The 15,095-nt window shown below is 41.7% G+C and overlaps 1 protein-coding gene across 1 annotated transcript in view; it reads right to left on the reverse strand.

Moving 5' to 3' along the window:
* Nucleotides 1–15,095, reverse strand: part of SEZ6L (seizure related 6 homolog like) — a 420,457-nt gene that overhangs the window by 143,881 nt on the left and 261,481 nt on the right. The window contains exon 4 of the mRNA XM_040416561.1: nt 3,887–4,079. Within this exon, the coding sequence (XP_040272495.1) occupies nt 3,887–4,079 (193 nt within the window). The remainder of the gene's footprint in view (nt 1–3,886; nt 4,080–15,095) is intronic.

The following is a 15,095-nucleotide window of genomic DNA, read 5'->3' on the forward strand; positions in this document are numbered from 1 at the left end:
GATGGACGGTAACAGACACCCAGTAATAGACGTCCATTAATCGACAGTAACGGATGGACAATCATGAATGTTCACTGACTAACAGTAATGGATGGACAGTAACGGATGCCCACTGACCGACAGTTATGGATGGACCGTAATGGACGCCTAGTAACAAACTCCCACTGACCGACAGTAGTGGATCGATAATAATGAATGCCCACTGACTGATAGTTACAGACAGACAGTAATGGACACCTACTGACCGACAGTTAGATATGGACACTAACGGATGTCTAGTAACAGATGCCCACTGACCAACAGTAACAGATGCCTAGTGATGGACGCCCACTGACCAACAGTTATGGGCGGACAGTTTATAAATTGTTTTGTGTGTTTTTTTTATTTTTTTTTATCATTAAATGCACAGCCAGGACAATGGTCTGATCTCTCTACCCAGAACAACTGTACTGAGCCATGTCCTGGCTGTGTTTAGTTAATATACTGTAATGGAGATGACATGAACAGGGACCAATAGTAATGGGGGCTGGGTGTCGGTATCCAGCTTTCTCTCTCCTCTATTATGTGAGAGGAAAGAGAAATCTTATTGTGCATGCATGCCTCGCTTGCTGGCCACTGCCATCTTAGATTGGGGGGGGGGGGGTAAGGATCGGGACCCAACCTTACCATATCCGGCATACGGGGGAATCCGATCCTAGCACCGGAAGCTTTCTCTCTCCCACAGAAACAAAGAATTGGGCATGTTGAAGTCCTACATGCGAGATACTTCTTTCCCTGGCATCTAATTTATACATCATTGACCTATCCTTTTGAAATCGGTGGGTTATACCAATTTCTGTATAATATTTCCATCCAGCTTTGTTTGTCAGGCAGCAGTCTTTTCATGAATCCAGTGTGATATGTGCAGATACAGATGTACATAGAACAAGAACTTGTGTTTTCAGCACATTTTCAGAGTATACCGTATCTTTGTTATGTTTTCTGAAGAACAGTCTCTCACATCTTAAAATACATCCATTCACGTGATACTCTAGAGAACAAAAATTCAACTTTCATCTAATCAAACAAAACCAACACATGGGAAATGAATGTACACAGATGGCTCGGCTTTTAAAAACAAAATGCTCTTGCTTCTTAAGGACTTTGAAAAACTAGCTAGGTTCACTTATGTATGTCTGTAATTCATCAGAAAACAGAATTTTCTTTATTTGTTTGTTTGTACACCACTCACATCCGCATTTTGTTAGCCAATCAATATATGATATTAAAGCGGTTCTTCAATGAAAGAAAAAGTTGTGCGTCTGTTGTAAATGGCAATAACAAAAAAGGCACTACTTACACCGTTTCTCCCTGCTTCTCACAGCACTATCCTTTGGTCCATGCAGCTAATTACAGACTCAGTAGTATATGGGATGTCACTGTTGAGGCCAGTGATTGGCTGTGGTGGTAATGTGGTGTGCACAGAATGTCACCGCTGCAGCCAGGTAAATAAATAGCTGCAGGGGGAATTGGAGCTCCCCACTGGAAGAGGCAGGGGTGAAAAGTACCAAGCACAGCCACTATCAAATGAAAGGTGCTGTGTTTAGTGAGTAGAGAGAAGGCCGTGGCGCTACTGCGAGCGCCGTTGTCTTTTCAAACAGCTGTCATCAGTAAAAAAAAATTGGAAAACCCTTTAAATTATTTTGCTATTTTAGCCCATTAACAACTGTGTTCACATAGAATTCTACTGGGGATATACGTCTGATCATGCGAATATAGTAATCAGTAGTGATGAGCGGCAGGGGCAATATTCAAATTCGCGATATTTCCTGAGTATTTTGTAGAATATTCGTCATATATTTGCGAATTCCAGGATTCAAGATTATGTATTATGCGCGCGAAATACCGGCGTGGGTCACTTATGCTACATTTTTCAAGCTGGTATAAGTTTCCTGAGACTGGAGAAAATGGTTGGCACGGCAGAACATTAGAATAGCTTTATATGCAGATAGAGTGCTCCAATATATTTGCACTTGCGAATTTTCGGCAATTAATGATGCGCATATTTTTTTGCAATACTTGCAACTTGTGACATCACAGCACTATGTCTGTAGCATGTATGTATGGACAGCAGAACCTATCACACTGCCTAACACCCTGCACTGGAATCACCTACACTGTAGATCAATCTAACCTACACTGACTATTTCCCCCTAACTATCTGAATTATATATATAAGTTAACTGTCTAATGTACCGTATTTTGCGGCGTATAAGACGACTGGGAGTATAAGACGACCCCCAACTTTTCCAGTTAAAATATAGGATTTAGGGTATACTCGCCGTATAAGACTACCCCTCCAACGCAATTTACTTTGTTGTGCAATTTTCGTCTTTTGCCTCAGTACCATATTATGCCTTTCCAAGAATCTAGTACACCAGGATACAGTGGCCTTAAATCTGTTGCTGTAATCTGGGTTAGATTTGGCCCACTGAAGTGCAAATACACGTATTTTATTTCGTGTCACTACATAACCGTTTTGGCGATGGTCATTCACCATGTCTGCTACATGTTTTTCGAGTTCTGGCCAATGTGGGGTGCCTCTTCTTAATGCACACTTACCCCTTGGCATACTCTTTAATGCTTTTTCATTTTCTTTCCCGTCCCGAACCATCTTTTCTGGTACTCCATATTGTATTGCAGCAGCGCATTCATTATGTTCCATGGCAAAGTTTACAACTTTAAGTTTGAAACTGGCTTCATATTTCTTTCTTCTTGCTGGTAGAGCCATGATGGGGTCTTGACTGTTAGCCATTTGTATACTGTACTGTATGTACTGGTGCTGTACTGTATGAACCGGTACAGATACTGGTGCTGTACTGTATGAACAGGTACAGATACTGTTGCTGTACTGTATTCACCACCACATGTATCTGCTCCCCAGATAGACTCTGTTTTTTCACCACAGATAAGACGCACACCAAACTTCATTAGAGATTCGCCATTCCAACATTAGAATTGGCTGAAGTGCAGATGCTCCTGCTTCCCCCTGCCTTCCCTCAGAATCGCCAATCCAACCAAGTATACAACAACCAGCCAATCACGGCAAGCAATGTACCCGTATTTTCTGTGCACACTGCATACAAAGCCTGTTTGGATTGGGTGGGTCAGCTCTCCCTGCCTGCCCAGCCCTCCCTGTCTTCAAGACGATCTGAGCGGTAGTACGCAATGTGATACTGCCGGCACGAGAAAACCACTGAGAGCAGGGAGAGGGGGCTGCTTCAGGAGTGGCTGGCCGGGATGCAGCGCACGGTGGCTCAGCTAAAGGGCGCCTGTCCCTGAAGCTGGAGAAGGATAGCATCTCCAGTCCAGCTAGGAAGTAAGTTTCAGCACGCCGTATACCGGCATATAAGACGACACCCGGCGTATAAGACGACACCCGACTTTTGAGAAGATTTTCATGCGTTAAAAAGTAGTCTTATACGGAGGAAAATACAGTAATAACACACAGCACAGAGCACAGCAATCACACTCCTGTCTCTTTCATAACTGCAATACACTTTAGAAAATAGCTACTCGGGAGGTTCTTATATAGTAAGGGGTAGGCAACTTTTCTATTGGTTGCTAGAGATGTTGCTAAGCTGTGACAAAGCCTTCTCATTGGCCCACAAGCTAGAAGAAGGGAGTGATGATCACCTGATGTGTACTGTGCTAAAAAAAACAAAAAAAAACAATATTTGATTTTATAAATATATTCCGCTATATTCCAAATAATCTCGAAGTGTCGATATTCGCGATAAAAATTTGCTTTTTGAATATTCGCGCTCAACACTAGTAATCAGGCCTATATGGTGAATGGTACACTGACTTTAATGGGTTTATTGGAGTTCAAACGTAACATACTTACTTTGATAATGCAGCTGAAAGGTTCCGATTGTATCATCTTGGAATGTTTTGAAGTAAACTGCAAGGGTATTGGTTGGACTTCGGATGACCTGACCTTCAACCAGAAGAGTTTCATTTGCTAAGACCACAAGACCATCCTCATTTATACCTCGAATAGACAGGTGCTCGCCTTCAGAGAGGTTAACACTTTTAACCTAAGATTAGAAAAAAACATTTTGAATACATGAAAACAAAATAACTATCATTCATAAAACAAAAAATGATATTAAAACATGAAGAATGGGTTGCCTGATGGAACTTAGAACTGAACTTCATTCCGACCTCCAAAAATAGTTAATTGATTTTAGGCTAAACTTGCTTAAGAGTAACGTTAATCAAAACCTCAAATTTAGGTATGAATGTACACTAACACCAACATTCTGCTTTTGCGACCCTCACAGGGTGCTGGAAGATATTTGTTATTGCCCTTAAATTGGAGAGCTGCCTTAGTATGCTTTGTGAAAAAAAATATATGTAACCTTGTAGCATATAGGCACAAACTGGAAAATAAGCTGGAAAAAACAAGCAGAGGCCTACACAGGACAGTATGTAGGATGAACAATGGGAAATACCAGAGAGCAAATGTCTCTCTTTCTCACCTGGGATGGTTTGTGCAATAGACTTATAATTGTATTGTGGCTTGTATTGGCTTATAAGTATAGGTGCTGTGTAGTGTTGAGCGAGCATGCTCAGCCGATTACCAGTTCGGCTCGAGCATCCCTATGCTCGGCACATGGCGGTACTCGGCCGAGTACCGCATGTGCTTGAGCGCAATGCTCAAGTCTCCTTCCCGCACGTTTCGTGGCAGCTAAGCAGCCATTAAACGTGCAGATAAGTACTGCCCTCACTGTAATGCCAGTAGTCATGTTGGCTACTGGCATTACAGTGATTGGCTGGCTGGAATGCGTTATCGGGTGCTATATTCAAAGTTATTTGGCTCATTCGAAGTCAGTGAGAGCTGAGCATAGGAAGGGACAGACAGTGTAGGGAGTGTAATTGAATATTATTTCTGTGCAAAAACGTTTCAGAGACCCAAAAGTCCTTGCAAGTGTGTTTTGTCATTAGACACCATCTGAATTGTTTGCAATAGATAGGACTTAGTTTTATACTTCCCTTAATGCACTGAATGTATACATGTGAATACCTGCAGTGATCGCCATTGCTGTGATTCATCTGCGTTATGTGTGCGCATGTCTGGCCGATCCGCGCGCCGGCTTCGGCTGTTCCTCTCTTGTATAGGCTTGGTGGTGGCGACGGCGATCAACGTCATTGACGTGTGACCGCCCTCTCCTCCACCGGCCTCAGGGGAAGGGCGGAAGTCTCAGGACGTGGCGGACGTCGGCTAGCCATGCGCCGACACACTGACGTAGAATCATGGAATAGGTCACGTGATCCAATCAGAGCATTTGATAGGTGAGCGGCCCCTTTTTAAATCTCCCTTATTTCCCCCTTTATCTAACTCCTCCTGAGGAAGCAATTACGCGAAACGCGCGTTGAGGAGCGCTTTTGACCCTGCCAGCAGCCCCTGCTTTATCGGTATGTTCCATCTCACCACTTGCACCCCCGGTTTTGTGTTTGACCTATGTGGTCTATGCCTTGGTGATGCGGTAATCAGTTGTAAGGGAGGCATGCCTTTATCCTAGATAGGTTTCCATACTGCATATCCCCATTTCAGATTATTTACCAGGAAATTTTTCCATGATTACTGACTATATGGGGGTATACTATTCAGCAGTTTCTACACGGGTGTGTTGACAGGGTGATGCATGACTGTGTTGTCCCCACGTATTTATACTTATGATGTGTATAGTATGATATTATTTTAATTGCGATATGAATAAAATTTGATTTTTTATTGGCAAATATTGTGGCAGCACTCCGTTTGTTGTGTAAGGACTATTGTGTGTGACAGCAGCAATATATGTTTGTTGCGCAACCTGTGCTAAATTGCTAAGTGTTAGGGAGAACTGTGCATAGAAAAGGACAGACAGTGTAGGGAGTGTAATAGGAAGATTTTTATACAAAAAACTTTTCAGAGACCCAAAAGTCCTTTTAAGGACTATTGTGTGTGACAGCAGCAATATATATTTTTAGCGCATTCTGCGCAAAATACAGTGTAATAGGCCGCTGCGGACAGTTACATTATTTGCACCACATCTTCTGTTTAAAGTGTGCGCATCCCTAAAATATCAGTGATATCCAGTGCAGTTTGTCTTTAGACGGTGTCCGCTTCTGACAGTGACCTTACCAGGCTCGCATCTGCTGTGTAATGTGTGCGCTTCAAAAAATTTTCTGTGACATAAAATTTAAAGGGAACCTGTCATCAACTTTATGCAGGTGGGCAGGGAGAGCAGGAGATTATGAATAACCATGACTCTTCTCAAGATTAGATTTGACTCTTTTCAAGGCCTGGGCTGCAATGATTATGATGGTTCTCGGCAACCACTTAATTTTACCTTATAAATGACAGACCACTGAAATTAACTCACCTGTCTCTACTTTATTCTGCCATTAGTATGAGCAGCATAAAGTTGATGACAGTTTCCCTTTAATTTTTCAATAGACGGTGTCTGCTTCTGACAGTATGAAGAAAAGGTTGAACGGCACTCCTCAACGTGTGCAGGGAGGTGCTCAGTGGTATACAAAGTTCATGTATTTGAAGAAAAGACCACGGCACTCTCTTTTTGCTGTTACGTCAAATGCTTATTTTTATTGTCTTATTATATCCATCCAAAAGTTTTTTTGAGCCACTGGCCAACGTTTTGGTCAGCAATAGACCTTGATCACGGTCGTAGTCATGGTGCTATGTGGTGGAGTAGGATGGCCATCCTACTCCACCACATAGCACCATGACTACGGCCGTGATCAAGGTCTATCGCTGACCGAAACGTTGGCCAGTGGCTCCAAAAAACTTTTGGATGGATATAATAAGATAATAAAAATATGCTTCTGACAGTGACCTGACCAGGCCCACATCTGCTGTGTAACGTGAGTGCTTCAACATTTTTTCTGTGACATAAAATTAAATTTTTCAATAGATGGTGTCCTCTTGTGACAGTTGGAAGTGGGTAATTTGCGTGCCCCCGCTTGCCTTCCTTGGATGTGTAGCAGTTTCTCAGGCTCCCTCTCCAGAATCGAACACTGATTCCCCGTGGCCACCATGTTAGGCGCATTACAGAACATCAAAAGTTGATAGGGCAGACATCCAAATGGATCATCGACGTCACGGGGACGTGCGATCAGGCAGAAGTTATCTAGAGTCAAAAAAGCGGCAGCAGGCCCTCGCCTATAATATTTGTGATGGTCAGCTCACTTGCAGGCCCTCGCATATCTGTGACATACAGTGTACTTTTTGCGTAGACGCTGAGAACAGTGACATTACCTGTGATACCTCTCCTGTATAACGTTTCCTCATCCTAAATACCAGTGACATTGCCTGTAATTTTTTATTACTCATTCAAATAACAGGGCCTCTTAAGAGTCCTGCATTGTTATTTATCGTCACTACCTCCCCAAGTCGGGAGTGGGTAATTTGCGCCCCCCCCCCCGCTTGCCTTCCTTGGATGTGGTAGCCGTTTATCAGGCTCCCTCTCCGGAATCGAACACTGATTCGCTGTTACCCGTGGTCACGATGTTAGGTGCATAAAAGAAAACGGGGATGTGCGATCAGGCAGAAGTTATCTAGAGTCAACAAAGACATTCCTTTCTGTGTCCGGGCCGGGTGAGGTTTGCCGTGTTGAGTCAAATTAAGCCGCAAGCTCCACTCCTGGTAGTGCCCTTCCATCAGTTAGTTTAAGTTTCAGCTTTGCAACCATACTTCCCCCGGAACCCAAAGACTTTGGTTTCCCGGAAGCTGCTCGGCGGGTCATGGAAATAATGCCGCCGGATCGCCTGTCAGATCGTCTTCGAACCTCTGACTTTCATTGTTGATTAATGAAAACATTCTTGGCAAATGCTTTCACTGTGGTTTGTCTTGTGCTGGTCCACAAATGTCACCTCTTGCGGCGCAATACGGATGCCACCGGCCATCCCTCTTAATCATGGCCCCAGTTCCGAAAATCAACAAAAATTTTGGCAGCACTTGCACTTTATATACAAGCACTTTATTTTTCCTAACATTTTTCCTCTAAAATCGATTTCATCTTCGGCTTTGTGCGTATTATTGTCAGTCTGTAAAAGTGCTATACTAATCAGACAACATTGTTCCCAGCAGCGACCTGGGAGTCCAAGATGCATCCAGACATCCTCCCCATGCTGTTCCCGAACCATTTCGGTGGTATTTCCATCAATTTCTGACATTTTCCTATGAACCATAGGTCGAGCACACGAACATCCCGATGTGTTCGGCCCGAGCCCCCAAGCACTACGGTGCTCGATCAACACTAGTGCTGCGGTTGTCGCTTTAAGAGACATTGGCTTTCAAGTGGAAACTTGGCAATAAAGAGGAAGAAAAACAGGACACCCTCCAGGCCAAACTCCATTCCAAAGAATATGAAGAATCCAATATGAAGAATAGCTTTAGACAGAAAAAAGATGAACACAGGAATTACAGTCAGGTCCATAAATATTGGGACATGGACACAATTGTAACATTTTTGGCTCTATACACCACCACAATGGATTTGAAATGAAACGAACAAAATGTGCTTTAACTGCAGACAGTCAGCTTTAATTTGAGGGTATTTACATCCAAATCAGGTGAACGGTGCAGGAATTACAACAGTTTGCATATGTGCCTCCCACTTGTTAAGGGACCAAAAGTAATGGGACAGAACAATAATCATAAATCAAACTTTCACTTTTTAATACTTGGTTGCAAATCCTTTGCAGTCAATTACAGCCTGAAGTCTGGAATGCATAGACATCACCAGATGCTGGGTCTCATCCCTGGTGATGCTCTGCCAGGCCTCTACTGCAACTGTCTCCAGTTCCTGCTTGTTCTTGGGGCATTTTCCCTTCAGTTTTGTCTTCAGCAAGTGAAATGCATGTTCAATCGGATTCAGGTCAGGTGATTGACTTGGCCATTGCATAACATTTCACTTCTTTCCCTTAAAAAACTCTTTGGTTGCTTTTGCAGTATGCTTTGGGTCATTGTCCATCTGCACTGTGAAGGGCCGTCCAATGAGTTCTGAAGCATTTGGCTGAATATGAGCAGATAATATTGCCCGAAACACTTCAGAATTCATCCTGCTGCTTTTATAAGCAGTTGCATAATCAATAAATACAAGAGAACCAGTTCCGTTGGCAGCCATACATGCCCACGCCATGACACTACCACCACCATGCTTCACTGATGAGGTGGTATGCTTAGGATCATGAGCAGTTCCTTTCCTTCTCCATACTCTTCTCTTCCCATCACTCTGGTACAAGTTGATCTTAGTCTCATCTGTCCATAGGATGTTGTTTCAGAACTGTGAAGGCTTTTTTAGATGTCGTTTGGCAAACTCTAATCTGGCCTTCCTATTTTTGAGGCTCACCAATGGTTTACATCTTGTGGTGAACCCTCTGTATTCACTCTGGTGAAGTCTTCTCTTGATTGTTGACTTTGACACACATACACCTACCTCCTGGAGAGTGTTCTTGATCTGGCCAACTGTTGTGAAGGGCGTTTTCTTCACCAGGAAAATAATTCTTCGGTCATCTACCACAGTTGTTTTCTGTGGTCTTCCGGGTATTTTGGTGTTGCTGAGCTCACCGATGTGTTTCTTCTTTTTAAGAATGTTCCAAACAGTTGTTTCGGCCATGCCTAATGTTTTTGCTATCTCTCTGAAGGGTTTGTTGTGTTTTTTTAGCCTAATGATGGCTTGCTTCACTGATAGTGACAGCTCTTTGGATCTCATCTTGAGAGTTGACAGCAACAGATTCCAAATGCAAATAGCAGACTGGAAATGAACTCTGGACTATTTATCTGCTCATTGTAATTAGGATAATGAGAGAATAACACACACCTTCCCATGGAACAGCTGAGAAGCCAATTGTCCCATTACTTTTGGTTCCTTAACAAGTGGGAGGCACATATGCAAACTGTTGTATTTCCTGCACCGTTCACCTGATTTGGATGTAAATACCCTCAGATTAAAGCTGACAGTCTGCAGGTAAAGCACATCTTGTTAGTTTAATTTCAAATCCATTGTGATGGTGTATAGAGCCAAAAATGGTAGAATTGTGTCCATGTCCCAATATTTATGGACCTGACTGTATTTTCTATCAGAAGAAGTACAAAATGTGTTGCACGTCAGATTACTAACAAAGCGGACCTGAGTTTTCCACCATATTGGATTCTTTAAAGTTTTGAATTGAAAATAAGGGGTCTCCTTTTCCTCTTTACTGACATGTAGATGTGGGGACAGCTAAATCAGCTCTACATAGTGATAAACCCACCAAGAACTCCTAATATCTCAGCCTTTTAAATCCTTGTCTTTCATGAGGAGGAATGTTGGGGTTAGCTGTAGCCCAACGTAAATGTTTAGGTTTTTGAGTAATGTCACACAAAGGTACAATACCTGTCTATATGGTTTAACATTCAATTGTATATCTCTAATTCACTATGCATTATAAAGAGAAGACATTTATCCAAAACAAACCTTGCTTCATGGGTGAAATATTATTAATGATAATGTTAGATATTATCCCCCTCTTATTTAGGAAATGTACTTTTTGTACTTTCAAATAAGTACCTACATTGGCATTTTTCTATCACAGTGCCAGTCAAGTAGAAACTGGTCCTAATGTAGAGACCAAAGAACCATCACTGCAATTCTCCAAGAAAATCTCATTAGAATGACATGACGTCTCATTCAATTATCATCAAGAGAACTTCTAATCTGCAACAAGCTAGAAATATTTTCTGAACATCTACCTAGATATTGGACGTCTCTACCAAAACGAAATTCTTGCTATAGCAAAAAAAATAAAAAATTTCTAAGTTAGCTGTGTAATTAAATTGCAGAAACTTCAAATAGAAAATGACTCATTAGGGAGAATTTATCAAAGTTTTCGGGTACATTTTTGCACAAGCAGCATTTTGCGCACAAATATAATTTTTTTTTTAATTTTATGCCTTGTTATTTTAGAAATGTGGGTGGTGCTTTGCAATATGAGCGTGGGCTGCAGAAACCTGACATATTTACTATAGTTTAGGCCAGAAACCGGTATAAGGCCTCTTGCACATTTTTTTTAGTTTACGCTCCGTTTTTTGCGTTCCGTGTATGGACCGTATACGGAACCATTCATTTCAATGGATTAGCAAAAAAAATGGAAGGTACTCCGTATGCCTTCCGTTTCCGTATTTCCGTTCCGTTCAAAGATAGAAGATGTCCTATTATTGTCCATATAACGGACAAGGATAGTACTGTTCTATCAGGGGCCAGCTGTTCCGTTCTGCAAAAAATGGAATGCACGTGAACGGCATCCGTTTTTTTGCGGATCCTTTTTTTGCGGACCGGAAAATACTGAAAAAGCCATACGGTCGTGTGCAAGAGGCCTAAATTATAGCACAAATCTACACTACTTCATAGCTGCCTTGCATTAGTTTTTTTGGCGCATAGATTGCCAGGAGATGCACCATATTTCTTAAAGGGGTTCTCTGGGAATAAGTTAAAATGGCTACAACCAACCTACTCTAAAATGTGAGCAGAACTGCTTGCAGAGCAGCCTGTGGGAGTGAGGGGTTGAGGCCTAAGTACACACTACTCTGCTGTACAATAGATGTAATGATGCGATCCTGCCTATGATATGCCATCAATATGTACTATATGCAAATGCCAGGGCGTAGCGTGTAGTGAGGGCAGATCCCCTCACACCCCCCAAGGAAGCTCTGCAAGTGGAGACAACCAGTCCTGTTCATATTCTAGGACTGGTTGCTAGCGTCCATTTTAATTCATTACCAGAGAACCCCTTTAAGAGGCCCGAATCTCTTAAAAAATTTGGCTAATCTTATTCTAGCACGCATATAAAACATCAGTCTTAATATATTTCCCCAAACGGAGTATGTTGTGTACAGACTCTGTGATGTGCAGTGGTCTTAATAAATTCCTCCCATTGAGTCCGCTATGTGCATGTTCAGTGTTATTTGCAGAGGTCTTAATACATTCTCTCCATTGGCTCCACAAAGCATGCTCTGGGCAGAGATCACTTTGCAGTGATGGGAAGGAGGTACATCTCTCCTCTCAACTATTGCCACTGGTGTGATCCTTTGTTGTCTGCTTCCAGCTTTAGGGTCCATTCACACGTCCATAAGTGTTTTGCGGATCCGCAAAACAAGGACACTGGCAATGTGCATTCCGCAATTTGCGGACCGCACATCACCAGCACTATAATCGAAAATGGCAATTGCGGACAAGAATAGGACATGTTCTATTTTTTTGGGCGGAAACGGAAGCACGGATGCGGAAGTGCGGATCCGCAAATGCGGATGCGGAGCCGCAAATGCGGATGCAGACAGCACATTCCGGCCCCATTGAAAATGAATGGGTCTGCACCCATTCCGCAAAATTAAGTAATAATGACATGGAACATAAAAAGACACCATCAAAATATCGAAGAAATATGTTTAATAGAAAATGTAATTTGAACAGATCAGTTAACGATCATACATTCCTTTGAAGGGGGATCATGGGCTTTTGAAATTCATCACTTTTGCCAAAAGCTTTCTCATACACTTCTAAATCAACAATGCATCATCACAGAAATAAATTTGATACAAAACACATTGAAAAGTTTATATGTAATGTTTGAAAACACAATTTGCAAGCCTATTCAAGCAGGAAATATTTCAGATAAAGTAGAGAAGTAACAACAATACAAACAATAGCCTCCTACACAATGGAAACTGTCATAAATGGTATTGAGTTATTTTTTTGTTTGTTGCTTTTTTTTCTGTTATGTTAGCATTTTTCAGTTATCCGCTAAAAACTGTATTTTCTACCTTTTACCATAAGTAGAATACACTATTTTAGTCTTGGAAAATGCTCAGTTCAGGTAATGGCACAGTTGTTGTTATACTTCTTTATATTGACAACCCTTACAATAATTCACTTTATAGGTGACCACAACTGGGCTTTATCTATGACACCAGAAACAGTTATGGAAGAAAGCTTAGTGTCCTGGGCTTAAGTTGGGAGGACATGTGATTGAATGAAGGTGTATAGTGCAGATATGTAGAAATATAGGTGGTAACATGCACAGAACTGTGGACAGGATCTTACTGGCCTACCAAAGAGTCCTCTAATGACCCTAGGCTTGGAAGTTAAGCTGCTGCAAGACAGCTTTGGCAGCAGCTTATCTCCTGGGAGATAAAAAGGATTGGGCGAAAATATTAATTTCGCCCAATCCTTGTCTCCCCTGACTTCATATGTCAGGGGAAAGTCGGGAGTCCCCAATACAGGTTAGTTTGTTGCCCGAACCCATTGTTCTTGGCAGGTTCGTCTGACAAAAGTATAATGTCTATTGTCCAGCTTTAGAAAGCCCCACAAAACCAGCAGAATATAACCTGATTTGATGCAGACTTTGGAACCAGGTATTTGCCCGCAGTGTTTCTCACACTTGATTCAGGAAAAATACCACTACAGTTTTTGATTTAGTATTTTGAGCCAAAGTCAGAAGTGGATCCAGTGGGAAGGAGAATAATAAGTCCTTCCCTTATATTTCCTATTCCTTTTGAATTCACTTCTGGATTTGGCTAGCAAAACTGCAAAAAAACTATACAAGAACTGAGTTTTTCTGAAAAATGATGTGCTTCAGAACCTCATAAAGGATTATTTTTCAAAAGAGGCATACATGGCTACAATCACCCAGGGCTTATTGGTTTTAGGAGGACTGAATGTGATGATCATGTGTGTCATATATTTTTTCACTCTCTGTATATGTAACTGTGTAACATATAATTTTAAGAATTGCTTGCAATTGTTTGAAAGAACAGGGTTCACAGCAGCTGCAACTACCGGAAAGTAAGATATGTGGATATGCTACAACTTATTAAAAAAGGGAATACCCCTTTAACAACCCATCAGCAGCTACATGTATGACTGTCTCAGATCATGCCACACTTCTATGCTTCTCATGGTTTCTATAAGAGTAGGTGCTTGTGCCGTATATTTGTGCTGCCAATTGGCCGATTAGCATCTTTCATCAGGATGAAACATATATGATTACACAGCATATCTCTCTCTGTGTAATCAGGAATGTGCTGCCGATAATCATTAGAACTGAATGAGTCAGGAACGGCTATGGTAGTGACCATTCATTCTTTATTCACTTTGCATCAGCCTGGCTAAAGCAAACATGCATTGATCAATGAGTTTATTGTTGATCGGTGCTTGTCCTGCCGGAACAGTGTAATAGGGTCCTTAGAGCTACTCTTGGCCACAACAGTATAAACATATCTAATGGGCTTTATCTACAACACAATTATATTCCATTACATGTTTGCATGTTACAATATCTCAATAGCTAAAGAGCCAAGGTAAAGCGGTGCACTTTACTCACACTGACTGTCTCAAGGTGTGCAGTCCAAAGAGTCACAGTAGATTTCCCTAACAGGATTTATCACGGGAATAGATTGACTCTCACATGGGTATAAAATAATGAGATTGGCTGTGTGCTTGAAGCCTGTGCTATTACCTCTGATATTGAGAAAATGGCCTTTTCAGTATAATGAAAATTGTATCTCAGAGGGGATGAGTCCCATATGAATTCCTCCTAGTTTCAGCTAACCATTTGGACGGAATTATTTTGTGTGCAGTTCCAAAAACTCATTATATAGGAAACTCTTGGTGTCCTTCTGAAATCATAATTCTCTCCTACTTCAACAAAAGATGTAACCATAAAACTTAAAAGATGCTGCAACTTTTTTTATCAGCTCTTTTTTTTCTTCTGATGCTTGAATTAAGATCGAGAGCACACGATGGTCATCATAGAGAAAAGTGAGGTCAAGCTGTGCTATTGGTGTATCCTCCTTCAATTTTACTGCGGCTTTGTACCTCATAATCATGTAGGAACAATTAAATATTTGCATGGCCCACAGAGTACACTTAAAGGCAGGGGTGGACTGGGAACTTAAAATGGCCCCATGTTGAAGGTGGGTCCAAATTGCCAGAAGGCGAGGCAACACAAGAAGGCGCGCTAAGCTATAACATGGTGCAAAATACCATCCCAGCAGAACCAAATACAGT

The sequence above is a fragment of the Bufo bufo genome, chromosome 2 (assembly GCF_905171765.1).
Source record: "Bufo bufo chromosome 2, aBufBuf1.1, whole genome shotgun sequence".
NCBI classification, from domain to species: Eukaryota; Metazoa; Chordata; class Amphibia; order Anura; family Bufonidae; genus Bufo; species Bufo bufo.